This window comes from Labrus mixtus, chromosome 5 (genome assembly GCF_963584025.1).
Source record: "Labrus mixtus chromosome 5, fLabMix1.1, whole genome shotgun sequence".
Lineage (NCBI taxonomy): Eukaryota > Metazoa > Chordata > Actinopteri > Labriformes > Labridae > Labrus > Labrus mixtus.
The window spans coordinates 8,205,179-8,225,113 of record NC_083616.1 but is presented as its reverse complement, the minus strand read 5'-3'; the positions used below and the strand labels follow the sequence as shown (position 1 = coordinate 8,225,113).

The 19,935-nt window shown below is 40.5% G+C and overlaps 1 protein-coding gene across 1 annotated transcript in view; it reads left to right on the top strand.

The window, feature by feature from the left end:
• The first annotated feature begins 2,181 nt into the window (after nt 1-2,181).
• Nucleotides 2,182-19,935, top strand: part of galnt9 (polypeptide N-acetylgalactosaminyltransferase 9) — a 103,711-nt gene continuing 85,957 nt past the window's right edge. The window contains exons 1-2 of the mRNA XM_061037597.1: nt 2,182-3,287; nt 18,118-18,298. Of these exons, the coding sequence (XP_060893580.1) occupies nt 3,047-3,287; nt 18,118-18,298 (422 nt within the window). The 5' untranslated portion in view covers nt 2,182-3,046. The remainder of the gene's footprint in view (nt 3,288-18,117; nt 18,299-19,935) is intronic.

Sequence of the window (19,935 nt, the reverse complement as noted above, 5' to 3'; positions counted from 1 at the left end):
ACAAAGTATGCCTTTAACCCCCTGCAGACTGACTCCTACACCCACTTTAGTAACATTCACTCTGCAGGGATATTTCTGTGGAAGCTCCAGCTATATACTTCCTGTGAACAAAGATGAACACATGGCTGTATAGATATCTCCGGCTGTGCCCTATTACACGCACCCAGTTCTATACAGCCTGTGTCCTCCCACTGAATATGTTCAAGTGGTTTATGCTGAATACTGAGTAGGATGACTAAGGTGCAGCTGGCAGTGACCCAGGTTAATATGGTTAAAACACTCGAGTGCTAGTGTCTGCAGTCACACAGCAGGCAGAGTGCCGAATACAGAAAGAGAGCAGAAGTCTTCAGAGAGTCCTGCAGAGGAGCGCAGGGGAGCAGTGAGACTTTAGCTGCTGTATAAGCAGCTGTGCTGAGGCCTGCATTGTGGCTGTAACACTGATTTCCCCACAGTCCTTCCATTCCTGCATACCTTGAATTAAATCAGCTCTTTTTGTAATCTGATGCAGGTGCAACTGCAATCGGAGCAACATGACTGGAGAGGAAGAACATGGGCTTCAATCATTACAAAACAATGTAATTAAAATAAAATGCAGTGCATCATCCAAAAATGTCCTTAACCATATTTTCTTACATCAGAAATGACTCGTTTAGTGCCCTTGAGCCTGTCAAATGTGTATTTTACAAGAAATAGGAGGTCTGGATCTTTGATGAAGCACTCAATAACACAAGTCAATAACACATCTCACTCATTATACTGTGATTCCTGAGAGGATTGAATATAAATGCTCTTTATTCTACTCTCAGAACAAACTTAGACATAGGAGAGATACAAGATCAACTTATAACCAGTCGTCCTTTGACAAAGAGCTCTGTGGTCTATAAAGCTTTTCACTGAAGTGAAACTGTAAACAAACTTACGAGCATAAATCTGAGGTCCTCTGCTGGGTGTGAAATGGGATCAAAGTGCTTTGGGAAGTCTGTGCCATGTCTGAGTCTGCCTAATCAACGAAAAGTACAGAGTGAGGCGGAGTTTTCTGAGGGTGATTTACTCGAGCTGTAATTCATTTGGAATAGGATATGAAGAGTTGGCAATGGCAGGATGGCAGTTCAAGTATTTTGAGCTGTGAAGGGGAAGTGATGGTTAAAATCATTTTAAGTTTTTACAATACAAATAGCAGTATGTGGTATTGGTGAGTATGCCCATCAATGCACTGATCTCATAAGAACTTTTTAATAAACATCCTTTATCTTTTAAACTGTACTGAGTTGTTCTGCTTCCACTGTGGCTCTGGGGTAGAGTCGGTCATCTCTCAGCCAGAGGGTTGGGGGTTCAATCCCAAGCTCCTCGGGTCACATGTAGAAGTGTGCTTTGGCAAGAAATTAAACCCTGAATTGCTCACGCTGCATAGCCACTGTGAATGTATGTAATTGCTTGTGACTGTAATAGTAGGCTACTGATGGGCAGCCCCTGCATCAGTCTGAGAATCAGTGGGTGAATGTGAAATTGAGTGTAAAGCGAGTGCTCAGAAGACGATAAAACAGCTATAGGCCTACAAGTCTAAGACCAAGTCCGTTCTATTTTACTAGAAGTGCATTCGTGTGTACCTGCTTTAAAATTTGCAAGTTTTATAAATGTTGGTTTTGTTGAAAATCAAATGGACAACTTTGAAAAGAAAGAAAAGACCCACATAACTGCTTCGTTGTTTTCCAATTATTTGGATTAAAACATGCTGTTTATCCACTGTGCAGGATATGTTAGTTATAATTTAATGCTGTTCAACTTCCACCAGAGCATGTGATTGGTGAAATGATGATTATACTCCTGAGGTTGACCATGCATGTTATGCGGGGGGCAGTTACATAACATGCAAATGAATACATAGGATATACTACAGGGATATGAAGCATCAAGCTTTAGTAGCCGCAGGCGATGGCATCAGATGTGACATGGAAACTGTTAACCTTGACATTAACAAATAGCCACAAAAAAGATGTTAACACATCTTCGCACACATTTTCACAGTTCATTAAGTGACACTTGGAGAAGGCTGCTTTACTGAGTGGAATGATGCAGCTTACATAGCCTACTCGTGCTGTTTTGCTATCCTGCGAGTCCAACACGGCTCGTGCATATTCATGATAGTGCCTGCAAACGTCAGGACGCAGCGGCGGCGGCTCTTCCTCCCTGACAGAGAGAGGAGGAGGAGGAGGAGAGAGAGAGAGACAGCATGCCAGAGTCCGGCTGTGTATCCTCAACCGCATTTGAGGGCAAATCTGCTCTCAACTCACCCGACTCTGTAACACCACCGTCACGGGAAACAACAATGGACTGACAGAGCACATACACAGCGCGAGACACGGAGGGAGTTAGTGAAGAGAGAGCGACAGCGCACGCGGGAGAAAGAGAGAGAGAGAGAGAGAGGGAGAAACGCCGCCTTGTTTTTGAAGCATACACATATTTTTCAAGACAGGCACTGCTCGGGTTTCGGGACGGATTGAGAGACCATAACGTCTTTGAGGGGGGGGAGATGTCACAACAGAGCAGGGGCAGCACGAGGAAGCTTCCACGCGAGCGCTCATTGCAGTGCATCTCCGGTAAGATGGACGAGACGTATTTGGGCTAAGGATTTGTCGGAGAGGGAGATGTTTTGCTTTTGCCGTAGGCTGTTACGGAGATGAATGCCTTCCTTGGCGTCATGTCTCGTTCGTAATATGTAGCAGGAGCGACGGCAGAGCGCGTGCAAGCTGTTTCTCGGCTACTGAAGCCCGGACAAAAAAAGAAGAAGCAAAACCGAACACCGAGCCCCATCAGCATTCTCTCCCACCTTGAGTTTCCATGTGACGGCCGTGGTGCCCGGTTAAGAAGTGAGCGAAGCCTCCGGAGCTGTCCGTGGTGCTGAACGCAGTTGACCTTCTCTCCCCGAGCGGAAAATCAAGCCTCCTGCATCACACAGTTAGGTGGCAAAGCAAAGCGTCACAGGCCACCACCACACATGCGGACAGCTGCCGGGCTTGACTGAGTCAGCCGGACAATCTGCTCTTTCATGGCTGTGGCACGCAAAATCAAAACTTTGCTGACCGTCAACATTTTGGTGTTTGTGGGGATTATCCTCTTCTCGGTCTACTGCAGGATCCAGGACCGGTCCGAGGAGCTGATTCAGATTGGGCGTATTTCTGACCAGAGGCTGCGAGCCAGGAATGGCAAAGTTTCCAACTTGGTGGACAGGCAGTCCATTCTGCAGAGGCTGGAGAGGCTCGAGGATGTGGTCTACAACCAGCTGAACGGTAGGGAACTGAAAAGCGGGCAATACTTCTGAATTCCTTGCAGAGAAATAATCATCAAAATGTTTAAAAAAATACGTCCAACCCCAAACACAATACAAAAAAGTTGCTTTACCCTCTTGTGCAGTGTAGAGCACTTTCTAATTGCATGTTTGCCCAAAAAATGATCATGCACAACTATGACTCATGCATATTTTTGACCTTGTCACCCTGCAGCCTTATCTCTCTGGCTTCGTTTCGCACATGCAACCATGTCAAATGTGTCAATGAGTGAGGGTGTGCGTGTTAGGAAGCTAATGAAGCAGGCTGATGTAGTACAGTGAAATACATGCCATAGTGCATTGATAGACTTTACTGGGCTGTTACTTTAACAACCTATCACACTGTGGCACCCCTCACCCATAATTGACTTGTAGTAAACTTCACATAAACTTATGCTTCAAGTATTGATGTGTGCAGGTCTGTATAGGAACCCACTCAGAGGAAGTCTGTCTCTGTGTCACCGGCAGTTCATTTCACCGGAGGCTCAGCTGGTGAAACAGATCAGATTTAACAAGCTGTCTGAGTTTTGAAGGAGAGTCAAATGTAACAGTTTCACAACAGAATGACATACTTGGATTTCCTTATGTTGGCATTAGTCTGGGTGCAGATTTGAACCAATCAGCAGAGCAGCAGTCTTTAAAATCAGGCTATGTTACATAGACTGTCTTACTGAAGGTGGTGCTCTCCTGAGGGACATCTGCACAATCACAACTAATGTTACAGATGAAATGTAGTCATTATATTGCATGGCATGATGATTGAAAAGACAGTTTCTGCATTAGTCCAATGCAAGTTCATAACTTATCACATGAATATCCATGAGTTACATACAAACTTTAATGAAGCAAAAATATTAACTGTCCTGAGCATAGATTCTAAATCATGTATAAAATTAAATTTAATTAAATTAGTTTTTTTCCCCCTTCACCATAGAAAAATAAATTCTGTCTCAAAATATCTGAAACCTGCTTACTCCACAGGGTTGAGTGAAGTGTTTTAAACCTGTTTTGTTTCATCTACTGAAGCTACAATGTCTTATTCTCAAGTCAAGTAATGAAAATCAGAACCATGGTGGTACGTTCCTCCTTACCAAGATGTTACAGATTGATTTCTAATCCATCAGTAAGGTCCATTCATGTTTACAAGCTGCTCTTCTCTCCTGGGAAATACAGTAGTGGCTTCATCATGTGTACAAATAACAGGATCTTATAGCTCAGGCTGAACGGGGGTGTGAGGTATAGGGAATTGTGCTGGAGGACGCAGATTCTGTATTTGTTTTTGCATTTCATGCAGGTCACCAGTAGAGGTCACATATCTTAATAGCCTTTTATTAAACCACAATTCATCCTCCTGAAAGCTTCTGTTGAAGCCCTGAATTCAAAAGATTGGAGAAAAGAAAAAAAATGCATGGAAAAAATAAGATCTTGTCTATCCTTTTTTTATGGCACTCTGTTAAAACTGATTCTTATGTTATAAAGAAGCAGAAAAATGTCTTGACAGTCCATTTGATGGTTTTTTCAAGTAGTTAAGGATGTTTCACAGCTTCATGGCCCCAAAACAGTGCATCCAAGGTCTTTTTATGCAGGATCTTGTTACTATGCCCGAGCTGTGGCGGCTATTTGCTGGTCACTCTGTCACTTTGAGTTATGCTTGGCATCTGGCAAGCAGCCAGCAGGCAATGGCGTACAAAAAAAAAAAAAAATACAATGCATCCTCTCAGTCACTTTGCTTTATATAGATAGAATGCGATTGAGCCAGTCAATCCCACAGTATCACTGCAATGGGACAGAAAGACTCTGTGTCTGCAAAAGTCTGTAAGGACAAAGAAATGCTATCTTCATACTAAGTGTTTATGTGTGTCAAAACGGGGCTTTCCAAGCTGTAATTTGTCTCGTGACAGCTTTTAGAGGAAATGTGAATTGCAGAGATTTTTATCAAGCAAAGTTTAATTTTAGTTGACTTTTTTGCCCTGAGTGTTGGCTGAAAGGTTTCAATCTCCTTGAAGATAAACAGAAGAGTCAGAAGAATTGCGTGTATGAATTTAATTTAGAGAAATGTATTTATTGGTTAGGAACTTTAATTCAGTGCATAAAAAATGAGCACAAAACTGACCACAAATAGATTCATCTAAAAGTTTGCAGATATCACATCATCTTCACTTATTGACAGTCACTGCTTTCTCTGCACAGTTAAGTCCTGGGACACATTTTGCAGGTGTTTCACAACTGAAAAGAGGAATTGCCGGTTTTTGGCTTTAGAAGCAAGCAAGCATTGTACCATGCTACCATACCATACCTGCACTGTTACCTGACATCCATTCAATCAATTAACAAAGAGCAAAATTTGACATAGTTGCTGGGGAATCAATGAGGAACGAATGAGGAAATATTTGCTAGTTTACTATTGGATGAGGGGAAAAATGTGGCATTCTTACAAGCAAGAAAGTTACCACCAGTTCACCATTAGTTACTGAAACAGAAAACCTTGGCATAGTTGATAGGGACAAATTAGGACTAAAGTAGGGACCTACTGCTAGTTAACCATTAGTTAATGTGGAAAAAATGGCATTGTTACTACAAATAAATTAGGAATGAATGAGGAACTAGCCTTTACTTTACCATTGGACACGGTGTAGATCCAGAGCAACTCCTCATCAAATTGTGTAGATCAGCTAATGATATCTGTACACACATTTTTCTATAGAAGGCAGAAACTGAGGATCAAATGAGGAATGAACTACTATTTAAACATTAGTTGATGGAAATACGTTTTTCAAGAGTTCACTCAAGCGTCAAAGCCCTATAAGAGAAATATATATATATATATATATATTATAGCATCTTAAAGCTAAGAAGGGGTCTAAGTTTAATTAATCAAATAAGGTAAATTCACTCATAATTCCAAATTTAGATTTAAATATATCAAAGTGATTATTCTAGACAATGAAGATATTCAATGTGAGAATGACAAATTCCATCAATAACCCCATAAACAAACTCTTCCGTCACTTTCTCCACAATCAAAGTCTGAAACAGAAAATGCAAAGATTTGGGGTTGTGTATTTTTTCCTTGACAACAGCCATGTTAATTAAAGACTGCACAGAGACTGGAAATGTTGGCTGGCTGTCACAGTCCCTCCATGATTTGTCTGGAGCTCTTTAATGGCACACTTAATCACATTCTCATATCTCATGTCACTGATTTCCTTTTTCTCAATTGTCACAAAGGTCACAAATTGTATACTATGGCCACTGGGAATAACTATGGTGAGAGGGGGACTCAGTGTGCCAATAACTATTACCATGTCCAGCAGCGATATGAAGTAATTGCCCATTCCCTCGGTTGTTTATTGCCTACCAATGGCATGCCGTGGGAGCTGCAGCGAGGTCCAATTAGATTTGAAGGACATAAACAAGTAACAGAATTACTCTTTATGGTCGTCTGATGGATGGTCATCGGACTCCCAACAAGAAAACAGCGGTCAAGCTTTATCAGCCGCCCGTTCAGCGCAGAAATGAGCAACATGAGGGTTATCAGCAGCTCTGCTCTGCTGTGGAGGCCACCGTTGTCGTGTAATCAGATGAGGGGGTTTTAAGCTTGTTAACAGGCTTACGAAGCAGCTATTTGACCTTAAGTACTGCATTAGAAACAACAAATACCTTCATGCGGTACTTACCTGCTGAAGACCAGTCGTCTGACTTAATGAACGCCAGACACAAATAAGATTAGCTGCTATCACGTTGAGAGAGACGGAAAGGAATATTTTTAAGAGTTGAGTTTGACTCTTTAAATTCAAATTAGCTGTGGATGTTTTGAGATAAGCTGTAGGCCTAGCTATCCAACATGCAATAAGGGCAGGGATTATTCATGAATTCAATGCTGCCCTACAATATGTCGTTTTTCTACTCTGATTGTTCCTGCCTTCGATGTAACATGACACAAAATGAAGTTCATATTAACAGTGGCAACTTAACCACTTATATTAATAAGTATTTATTTTAGAAACTAAAGATCTTTGATTTTAGACAGAAGTTGCTGTTGCTACAGATTTCATCAACAGTAGCTAGCTAGCTAGGTAAACAAGCTAATTCAGTAACAACAACATTCTTTTAGTTTCAAGATTTAGATATTTGGAAAGGCTAGAAAGGGGTAGATCCTCCCATACATCCATCTATCCATCCTCCCATCCATCCACCCTCCCATCTATCAATCCATCAATCCTCTCAATGGTTAAATGAAAGGCTATGTAAAAATGATCTAGCACAAAACATTTAAAAGTCTAAATAAAAAGATGCATATTCTACATTTCATTGACATTCAAATAAAATTAATATTTGATTTGACCCAGGTTTTCTCTTCATTACCTCTCTTCTTTTACTATTCTGTCACTCAAGGCAGACGTCCTCTATAGATAAACCTCTTCAGAAACAGATATTGGTTCAGCCTTTATTAAATATGCTACTATTCACTGTTCTCCTCTGACCAGTGCTGCCATTGTCCGCTCTTGGCTGTGGTCCCTCAGCTCATGGTCGTACTGAGCCTCTTGTCATCAGTCATGCATGTCACTCCTGGCCTTCTCCCTGTGCGTAGGTGCTGATGGGATGGCGGCCTCGCAGGCCCAGCTGCAGCACCAGATATGCGTCTTATCTGTAATGCCCAATTATGGCAAAGAAGCCAGCGCTGTTTATATGCTAAGCCTGCTGGGGAAAAGACTAGATGAGAAGCGAGAGATGTCACACTCGTTCTCTTCCATGCTGACACACACTTGATGCTCTGACAGTATCTTCATGATACGCATCGCAGTGTGACTATATGTTGCCATGCAGGGTGTAATGGCGGCTGCAGGGACACCACATCCCAGTGATATGAATCCTGATGATATTAAATATATTCCAATAATGATATGGAGATGTGGCTCTGGTCTGGTCGACAAAACAGTTTCAGAAACAGATAAGAATCAATTCTGCTCAGCCTTGAGGAATCAGGATAATGAATTCTGCAGCTAACCTGACAATCATTGTCAGCCTCAGACAATAATGGATCCTTCAGATGGAGCCAGCCTTCTTCTTATTTACACTGCTGGCCTCGAGTCATGTGTGATTTCATCACTAAAATTTAATGATGATATTTAATAATGGAGGCATATGAAGGCCAGTATTCTAATCTGGATAATAAATGATAAGCAATGAATATTCCTCTGCCCGCTGCACTGTGGATGTTTACAATGGGTTTTTATATTCACGAAAAAAGGTTTTTCTAAATGTGTGCCACCGGTTCTTGTAAATGTAACAAAATATAAAGTCATTCAGAAGTAATTAGATAAAACTATCTAAATCAATGCTAATGGGTTGTGAAGTTGACCTGTAACCTTTACCTTTTGTCATGGAACAAGAAAAACGAGGAGGACCCAGGTGTGGAACTAAAAAATTATTTAATTAAACAAAGAGGCAACGGGTCAAAAACAAAGGCTGTGTCCGAAATCACTCACTCATTCCCTACTCCCTATTCACTATATAGTGAGTTTAATGCACTGGACTATATAGTGCACTCACTCAGCAAAATTAAAAAAACATTTTGGACACTACTCGCTCACTCACCGGCCGCTGACGTCATTGTTGCCGCGCAACTGAAACGCGCAGCTTAACAACGGCCGAGGATCAATAACAACGGTAAATAACAGCATGAATTTCCGTGATAACTCATATTATACGGAGTGCATTTTCACGAAACATTTACAAATAATAAATACTTGTAAAATATAGAATTTTACATAATGAGACATATTTTCGGACCAAAACTAAATTATTTATGCTCACAGACTCTGGTTTCCCATCTGTCATCATCTTCAGGAAAAACTAACATCACTAAAGTTGACGATCGTTTAATCTTTATTAAAACCGATCATAGATTTCAGTAAAACCCTCTGAATATGAACTTTATTGAGTTTCTGTGTTCATGCTGGTCGCTCCTCTCGTCCGTTTGAGAGCAGCCGAGTCAAACGCCACTCTCCGTAAAAATCTTTTGAACCGCAATGCATGATGGTATATATTGCTCGCATAGTGACCATCGCTCATACGCTACTTTTCAAAATGCATTGTGGGACACATTGAGTGGACTATATAGCGTATGACCATGCTCACTCAGAATTCAGACAGCACTACAAAATGGCGTTTGCACTTTGAAAACTATATAGTGCACTATATAGATGATAGGGAGTGATTTTGGACACAGCCAAAGCTTACTTTCAAAACGTCCAACAGAAAATATCACAGGGAGAACTGACAAGTGCCACGAAAGCACAGGACTGAACTTCGACAACTAACCCGGGGAAACTCTGACATACGTCAAACATCTCACCCACAAGGGAAGATACACAGAGACTAAATAGACACAGGGGTAATCAAACACAGGTGAGACTAATGACACAGGTGAAGACAATCAAGGCAATCAACACTGGAGGGAAACACACAGAGGCAGGAAGAAAATACAAGAAACACCGAGGACAACTATAAATTAAATCATGAAACACTGAAGACACAGAGAACTCAAGAATGTAACAAAACACACTAGAACATAAAGAAACACTAGGATACAAAGTTACAAAATAACACACGAAACACTGAAGACTTAACTAGAAAACACACAAGGGAAACAACACCGGAGAAGAATGAGAACTAAAACAATATAAATACATCTAAACTCTGAAAAAAAAAAAAACAGACCAAATCATGACATTATTTGCCTTTGATATCCCACATTATTGTATCCTTTAAAGTGAAATTGCCTCAAAATGCATAGATTCACTCTTACGAGTTACAACAGCATGACTTTATGCGGTGATGATCTGTGGATATGTTAGTTATAGACAATGGGTTTGATATGGTGATTTTTAGCATGGTTTGTCTATATGGATCATTTTTTAATTAAAGTAGTTGTGCATTAATGGAGAACGCTTCCCTGATGCTTCGTAGGTCTAGGTTACAAAATAGGGAGCTCAATTCATGCCTTGCACTTTGAAAAACTGTTTTTGAAACTTGACAGTAGACAGAAATATGATTTAATTTGGCAATTTGGAGAGACAGGACAGTTGATAGAGTCAGAAATTGGGGGGAGAGAGAGAGAGAGAGAGAGAGAGAGAGAGAGTGGGGAATGACATCCGGGAAAAGAGCCACAGGTTGGATTCGAAACCAGGCTGACTGCTTTCGAGGACTTTGGCCTCTGTACATGTGGCACAGCACTAACCACTAGGCTACCTGCCCCACCATGAACTTTGTATAGTGACTGTCCAGTAGTGACTACAACAGACTGAGAAATTGACTCTCGGTTTGATAGTTACTACAGTAGTTATAATTTACACTGCTGTATAATACACTTTGGTGGATTTAATTATGCTCTGTTCTGTGTTCTTTGAGTTGGTGTTGGACTTACTGGTGTAGGACACTATTTTCTGGGTCAGAGGTTGGACACTCTGTTGACTCCTTTGTGGAGTTTTCTAGTGGTAAATTTAAAACTGTATTATTTTGTCTGACTGACCCTATGACTGGCATCCCTGCATTAAGCCAGTGACTGCTTGAAGTCTGCAGAGGAGGTTGTTGGGGCTGATGGATGTGACAAACCAACAGGACTCTGACTTATGTTCAAGGCACGTGCAAGGCCAATAGTCAAAGTTGAAATATTGCAACTAGCACATATAAAGGGAAACACGTAATTTGACTAAACTCGTGAATCCTCTAGTTTCCTTAAAGCACTGTAGGTTGACCAAAAATAAAATATTTCTGTTGAGACTAAGAAAGTATTTAAGGTGCCTGCTGCTAATCAAACTGATTTTTGAAACTGGTAATTTTTAGACTCCAATCTTGTTAGCTCAAGCGTTCTGAGATTGATAAAGTTAATGAGGACTAAAGGGTTATAAATTATCATCCTCGCTAGTCGGCTCCAGAATTACTATAGTTGGTTAAATTCATAAATTATTTTATATGTGGGCCCACAGTGCCAGTCAGATGTTATTCTCAAACTCTAATGATTAAGCCACTGGCCGCTGGCCAAGCCTGTGGCCATAGACTGGCTCTGGATAATGGGCCTTCTGTTCTGGCTCTACTGCCCAGATGTAAACAAGCATATTAAATGCATGGTATCTGGTAGGAGCAGTGCGGTTAGTCAGTGCATGTAGGCTGTGTCAGGTTGAACTGGCATATCGACCATACTAATGCGTGAGACTAACCACAAGAAGCACAGGAATGTGGATGTTAACATTCAAGGAGGACCAAAAGCTGGCAGTGCTGGCACTGCTAATGTTAGCCAGTCTCAGCTAACCAAATTACCATTTTATTTAGACTAGTTGGTTAGCCTGAATTCAAATTTCTGTTTCACGTACCAGGAAACGAGTCCCTTATTGTTAAATAGGCTATGATTCACCGTTCACACTAAAGTTTTTATTCATAACCATTGATGATGTTTTGCAATAAATTCATATATAGAGTTGGAGCATGGAAAAAGGTTAAAGATTTTCTCTTCTGCAAATAGATTTATACATATAAACGCACAATGCATTTAAGCCCCTATAAGCTGTTTATTTCAAGGCTTGTTGTCAGCTTTCTTCATATCCATCTCTGCTGAATTGACCAGTTAAGATTCCTTGAAACTGCAGGATAATATCAGATAATTGCTATGCCAGCCAAGCTTGCAGTGTGGCCTCCACAGAAAAATCGAGCTGCGTCTGTTCCTCATATCAACAGATGGACACACAGACAGTAAGTAAACAGCGCATACCAATGAAGAGCTCAGCTCTCAGCCTCGGCCCTCCAGGAGCTGTGGAGTAATCACCATATTTGGATGGCCTCGAATCCTCGGGTGCTACTGAAGATTTGTAATTGGAGCTGAATGGCTGCAAACTGGCTTCTCCCACAGGAGGGATTTAGCATGCCCTGCACCAGCCAGTGTGGTGGCATTTTGACAAGCATGGGTGGGGTTCACGTCATGGACAAGCCATCTGGCATAGCGGCATAGTGTCACACAGTAACACAGATACCCTCCAGGGCCGGAGGCTCGAGTCTGGAGGGCCTCTGTGTCTCTGTGTGAGTCTTGGAAGCAGGACAATAGCTGCCAGCTTTGTTTTCTGCGTTATTTTTTGCTTCCCTCCACTTTCAATTCCTCTGCCTAATGGAAGAAAACTCCATTACGGGATGAGAGGCCTTAAAATCTGATACATTGCCTTCTGTCTGACTGAAGCACTTCAGCGGAAGTTTAAAGATGCTACAGAAACACTCTCATGATGGTGAGGTTGTTTTGTGATATTTAAACGACTGACACACATTTGAGGCTTTATCTGCAAAATTTTAATCTTTTTCATTTTTTTGTTTTTAAGCAGCTGCTTTGATAAAGCCCAGCAGACTATTGGGTGCACTTAAAGTGCTCTGCTTGGCTTTGATCCATCTTTTATGTACTCTGTTTTGTTTCTTCTTCTATTTAAAAAAAAAAAAAAACAAAGTCATGCAAAAATGTAATATGCATGAATAAATCAATAGCAAAACCCATAAGCGTCTTTTACAGAGCACCATTTTCTTTAATCCACAAATGGGTTGTTTGCTAACAAAAATAGATGCTTTTAATACGTAGTGTATCTTGAAAATAAAGAATCGGACTGTGGGCATGTGTGGGTTGTGCATAACTCAGTGAGGATTAAGAGCTATTCCCCCGGCAAATGCAGGAGTTAAAAATGTATGTGCACATGATCCAGTGAGGCACTTTGTATAAAAGCATCCAACAAGTGGGCTGTTATGTCCTGGTCAAAAAAAGATGACAAAGAATAAAATCCCACACTGGGCTGAAGTACACATTCACTGACACTGTTTTATAAATGGGAACAAATATGGGAGAATTTCTATACACATCTACATGTGTCAACTAGTACTTCATTCAAATTTCCAATAAGATTCACCCTCTAAACAGCCCATTGACTCTTTCATCATCTCACTTCAGTCAGTCAAAGCCCAACTTCTGCTTCTAACTCTCCCATCAGACATGTTAGCTGGATCCCTCAAAAGTCAGGTGCCAATCCCAACCTCATTGTGTCCAAATATACGTCTGTCTCTGAGCTCTTTCCCTAAAAGCCATTTGTCCAAATCCCTCTGACACGCTGCATTAAACCCATAACTGCTATAAATTATACAATAACCTTCAGAAAGTGTCTGATTTGGCCTTTAAAAGATCCAGTCTCACACTCAAAGATGACCCATTTTTTATGAATGATTTATGAGTAAGAGTGGATTTATGCGTGTCGAAAGTGACACAGCAGAGTTCTGAATATTGATGGTGAGAGGAGGATGTGTGGGGGGGTGGGGGGGGGATTCAGTGATGGCTTCAGGAAGCGGGAAATAACTTCTTCTGGTGGGGCTTAAAGCCTTCAAAGGCCAAAACAAATCTATGAAATATTGAGAGCTGAAGGAAGAGCTGCATAAAATGTCGCTCTGCCGATCAAAACAACAGCAGGCACGTCAGGAGATGAAACACTATGATTTGGAAAAATTCTAGCACTAGACCCCGAAATTATCTCTCAACAATTGATTCTTGTTTTTTCTGCTAAATTTAAGCCCTCACACAACACCAGAGTAAACCAAATACACAGCGTCTGCAGAAACAGCACAAACTGCAGAGGCAGGAAATACTCATTTTATCGTATTTGTAGCTTTGGCTCATTTGTTATCCAGCTTTATTCATTACTTCTTCATATAAAAAACCAGGGTTTGCCTTGGTTTATAACTGTGTTCAAGCAGCAACATTTATTTCAACCCATAAAAGACCTGATTCATAATTTAAGTTTAGCTTCCCTTGCCTGTTTGTGTCAGACTCTCATCCATTATCAGAATGCATTTTCAACATTAGCAGGTGTTTTGTGTGTATAGTGTTAGTACTGAGTAGAAAGCATTCTCAGTATAATATTTGTCATTACTCGACCTGCAAAGCAAAGCTCCTTTCTTTATCTTTTAATTTCACACATAATAGGTTCATTCTTATCTATGCACTGGTTCACACCATGCTTAATATTCTATGAGCTAAGCTTTTTAGAGTTATACGCAGTTAAAGAAATATCAACAACAAAATATATTTTAAGGCTTATATGTAGATTGTGTGCTTTTTTTCATTTCTGCAATACAAAAGCCTTTCTGTGTCAGTCAGCACCACAGACTGTACATACAAATGGACAACGTGCCTCAGGTATCAAGAATGTAATTGCATTTATATTTGATCAAGTTACCTCATGTATTGCTATTTCAACTTTTAATGTGTGATTTCAGTCATGTAAAAATGATATTTAAAATGTGATCAAGTTGAGAAAGTGTCCATACCAAACATGAATAGCCCAAAAAAACTTGCTTGAAATAAATAAATATATCTGAAACTTAAGGTTCAGGACTGAATCCCTCCCTCAAACAACCTTCCACACAGTTCTTTAAAGGTTGAATGAGTGAAGAGGTGTTTGTCTTTCCACCAGCCCAGATTTTATTTCTGACTCTGCGCCCCATTTCTCTCCTTCCCTTTTGAAAATGTCACTGTCGGAGCACCAAAGTGACGGTCTGTTAAATCACAGCCATGAGTCATTTTAATGAGAGCAGAGGGGTATTTTAAGTCGGACACATTAAGTCTGGTGCTGAATTAGGTTGTGTTAGACCAGAGGAGCCGAACATGAGGGGGCCAAGAACTGGCTCTTAGTCACCACCGAGCACTCCAAGACACAATCTGGCCTCTTTCCTGAAGATTAAAGGAGCTGCATGGAGCAAACGCTGTGGAAATAAAGGCTTCATGGTTATTTTCTGCTACACGCTGTTACTGTAATGCTTCTAATGAAGGTTTATGGAGCCATTAAGAATCTGTTACCATGTAAAAGCTCCATGTTATACTAAAGGTCACTGTGGAAATCTGTGTATTTAAAACAAAGCTGTGAACGCACAAAACAAAACAAATCAACTACAGTTCAGAAATGCATATAAGCATAAGTCCAAAATACAGATCGAGCAGTCAGGTTGGAAAATGTTAACTCTTACATTTAGAGGTGGGTAGTACGACATAAAATACAAAAACATCTCCAAACAGGTTCAGAAAATCTATTTATCTTTCTACTTAAAGAAGAAATTAAAGTTAGTAAAACTAAGCTTACTTAATTACATTATATATATATATTTCTTTATACATTATTATTTATTTGCGGAGACAAAATTAAATATAAAAAAATAGTGAGTGGACAAAGAGAGAAGAGATGAGCTATTACTTGACCTGCAACACTTAAGAAATATCACAGGTCACATGCATGAGGCTGCAGGCTAGGTGTTAAAGATAAACAGCTGTGCTAGTTATCTATCACAACAAGTATTATGTTGTTTTTATACAACAGCAAACAACAGCAGTGAGACATAAGCAGCATATTTTTTATTTCGGTTGACTTAATCCTTCAGTTGAAACACAACTAGTGACAACTAGACTGGAACTGAATCCTGTACTCAACTGTGTGTGTGTCTACATGTTACACCATTACCACAGAGCAGCTACTTAATATCATGTTTCATCTTTATTCAAATCATCCCAATTTGGAAATCCACTTTTTTCCTATCCAGGATCAGGTATCCATCTTGTTTCCTGGTTTTCACAGATAAACTTGATTGGATCAACCTGATCCAAAAACAATGTCCTTGGCATGCAATACATTTCTCAACATTCATCTTCAATGTCTTTTTAAGGTTACGTTACAAGCCCTAAACTCTGTTTTCCCCGTCTTCACATAAACATCTTAAAAAACTGAGTTTCAGAAAATCTTCACCTTGAAAGGAGCTTTACAAAAGGTGCAACCTATACACAGTTTGCTTGTGTGCGCCAAAACACAGAAAAAACGTACGTTTTCAAAAATACTCGCGTATGTGGACTAGGCCTCTTGTCATTTCAGATCCTTTTCCTCATGTTCCTAGTGTGTCCTTCCTCATGTTCGTAGTGTTTCCCTCTTCCAATCATGTTTTTTAAATAACCTCTGTGTGTTTGATCTCTGCATGTTTTTTGACCCTGCCTGATTTTTGTCTTTTCCTCTGGATTTGTTTGCAGATTGTTTGCCTGACTGTGTATCGAACCTTGGACTGCATTCTTTTTTAAACGCTCCCTCTTAGTCTGTGTGTGTATCCATTGTGTGCTGATCTTTGATTCAGATTTGTAATCCTGTTTTTCTTTTGAACAACCAGTTTTCAAGATTTGATCAAATCAGATGGCTTTAATCGGTTCAAATTACTTTTGAATCACAGTCCCTGCTAAAAGCTGCTTTGTTGGCCCGTAAGAATCAAAGGAAGCAGCTTTATTAATCAAAACAAAGACCTGCAGCTGACATGCTTATGAACTGTTTTCACAAAACCTGGTTGAAGCTGAGTGTCACACATTGTGAAACGTTTCAGTGATGTTGTGCTTTAAATCAGCTGTCAATAAATGATTCTTGTCTAATCACATAACTTACTGTTGTATAACATCATACGTACAGTTGTACCTTAAACTAGAACCTACTTTACTTCCTACAGCTCTGATTACATTTAGTGAGCTAACTTTAGTTTTGAAGGTACTACTTTATGTAGTGGCTTAGCATATGTTATTAACTTCACAAAAAACAGATAGTTAAAAACACAGATACAGCCTATGAAGCTCTTATCTACAATTCTCTAAACAACTGGATTTCAATAGTTTGCAGTAATCTGTGACAGGAATTTTCAAAAACAGTTCCTGACTGAAAGTAAAACTCCCTCACTGATGTCAGAATTCACAGTGACCACGTTTACCAGCCCAGGCGTGCATCGGTTCCATCGAGCAGCGAAGTGGAAACATTTAATCTGGGTAAATTAGAGTTCTCATGGGGACATGTATTATATAATTGTGGTCATTTTTTAAAACAATGGCAAGGTACAATAGTGCTCACTTCAACATACCTCATAATGACAAGATCCTTTATCCAATTACACTGTTTAGTATTTTGTATTGTTCCCAAATTGCTTCCCCCGGCTACACTCCACCTATGAAAGTCGACTGATTTAGAACATGTTCCTTTTCTAGAGTTTAAGCTGAGTACTGGAGGTCATCTCTCTGGACAGTTTTACCCTCCTGCAGCTGCACCGTCACCTTATTCACTGCAGGAACTGCTAAAAAGACCTTCTGAATTTAGTTCTCCCTTAAATAATAAGTAAGATGAGTGCTCCTCGTATCTATATAACATGCACTATTTCATTCTTTTATGTGCCTCACAGTAATGACACTGTAGATTGCACTGAATGCACTAGACTTTCTTAAAACTTGTTTTTAACTACCGCTGTCGATAACTTTAAAAACTTTGATTTGTGTGTGGCTGAATGCTTTGAATGTTATTATTTTCTTATCTTAGAAAAGCACAGCAATATTGTTGTACTATGTGCAATGACAATAAAGACTATTCTATTCTATTCTTTTCTATGTATTCCTTCTAGGCTGTATTGTGTAACTCTGTGGTCCCAGTTTCTGCTCTGTTCTGCTCTGTTGTGACATCTGTGTCCATGTGGGTGTTTGGCAGCTTTTTCCACAGACAGACAGTGTAATGATGCCCTCTGGATGAGCCCTGCTGGGTCTCGATGCTGCCATACACCAATCTCCTCAAACAGCTCGAAAAATGTCAATCATATGCCCCCTCTGCATGGCCTCTCTTCCTGCCTGTCTCTGTCTGTTTCTCTCTCTGTGTTCTACTGATTGCTGCCATGTCCATCTGTATGATTGTCTCTCTCTTGTGTCGTTTCCTCTGCAGGTCTGGCGAAGCCCATGGGGCTGGTTGAGGGCCCCGGAGGCCTTGGCCAGGGGGGAGCCGCTGCCACTCTGGGAGAGGACAGCCGAGATGCCGAGGGGAAGTATGAGGAGTACGGCTACAATGCTCAGCTCAGTGATCGCATCTCCCTGGACAGAAGCATCCCCGACTACAGACCTAAAAAGTAAATCCACCTCCTGTTTCTCCTCATTTTCCGTCATGTACTATCTGCTTCCATCTACAGCTCTACACCTGTTTTACCCCCTGGCAGGGTTGTGTAATGTTAGAGACACTTGTAACAGGAAGGTTTGCCAGTTTAATCCCTGCTGCAGTTGATTGGCTCTATTTTTGTGAAGGCACACAATGTACCACACCACACTTTACCAGAAAATCAAAGAACACAGTGTTTTCTTGCCCCCTTTCTTCTTTTCTTTTATTGATTGTTATTCTGTTGACTCTACAAAATAACTGAATTGCAGGACTGAGGTGAGGCTGAAATGATAAGCCCTGCAGTTTTATCATAGTGTTGAGGATTACTGGGATTCACAAGATTTCCCTGCAAGCTCAGACCAGGTCAAAAGTGCAGGGTGCGTTCATGCTACTTTAATGCTTTTGTTAAGCATTGATGTCTGGAGCTCTTCATCTCAACAGTTCAGCAACTCCATGTGGGTTTAAATCCCTTCATGATGAACATAAAATAATCCGATACATGTCCTTCTTCATCCAGTACATGCAGCAGCGGAGTGAACGGTTGCACTACAACAATGAGGTGAAAGGTCAGGGACAGGCTAACGGATTGATTCCTCAAAATAGCTTTACCCTCAAGCTTAAGTTCATATTGATAGATAAGTTAATATTTAATAAAAGAGTTTCTCTGTGACACACTGGGGCCTCAACCTGTTTTCAAAGTTGTGATGAGATGTAAGAAGTGTCAGGGATCAAAACCAGCGTCACACAGATTTCCATAGTAAGCAGAGAAATGCAAATGTCACTCTTGTAAATTTAACGGCATCCGGCGGGGGACATTTCTGTACACCTGCTGGTTTATAGGAGCTCATTTTGCACTCAGTGCACCCAGCTTCCAGTGGCACATGGCGTGCTGTAAACTTCCACCAACCCAACATGACATGAGTCACAAAGCAGTGGATTTAAGAGGTGTGAATACATGTCTCTCATCTTCTCTTTATGGGCTTTCATGTTGTTAGTGCTAACAGTGGTGAGTGAATTAAGTAAATTCCAGAAATAACATATTTGTTATCGTTCTTCTGGAGCGGCGTTAGGTGGCATTGGGGTAGCAGACCGCTGCTCCAAATTAACTGAACATTATTGCAAGCTACAAGTTCATTTGTGAAGTTTATGAGGCAACATGTTGCTTCACTTGTTCTCTCTCCACCTCTCCTCCTCCTTCTACTCCGTGTGTGTCACAGCTGCTGTCAGAGGGCTGGACCCAGTGCGTGATGAAAGCAGGAAGGAGTTTAGATTTGAAATCAGGAAATGATTAAAGACCCAAATATTAAAAAGTGTTATTATTTGATTGCAATTTTAATTGATGTACATAAAAATACACATCTCACTTAATTTCCTTATTTCACAAAATATTTTACAGAAAGAAAAAAATATTCCAATGTTAGCCCCCCCCATATTCTTCAGTCCTAATTAGCAGTTAGCTTTCTAATAAAGAGGCATAGAGGAGTGACATCTCTCAAATGTGTAGACAAAGTGACAGCTTTTCATATCTTAAGCACAAAGGCTGCTCTACCGAACACCAAGTGGGGTCGCAGTATGGTGCTAATGTTTTCCTGTGCAGTAGGATTTTCTGTC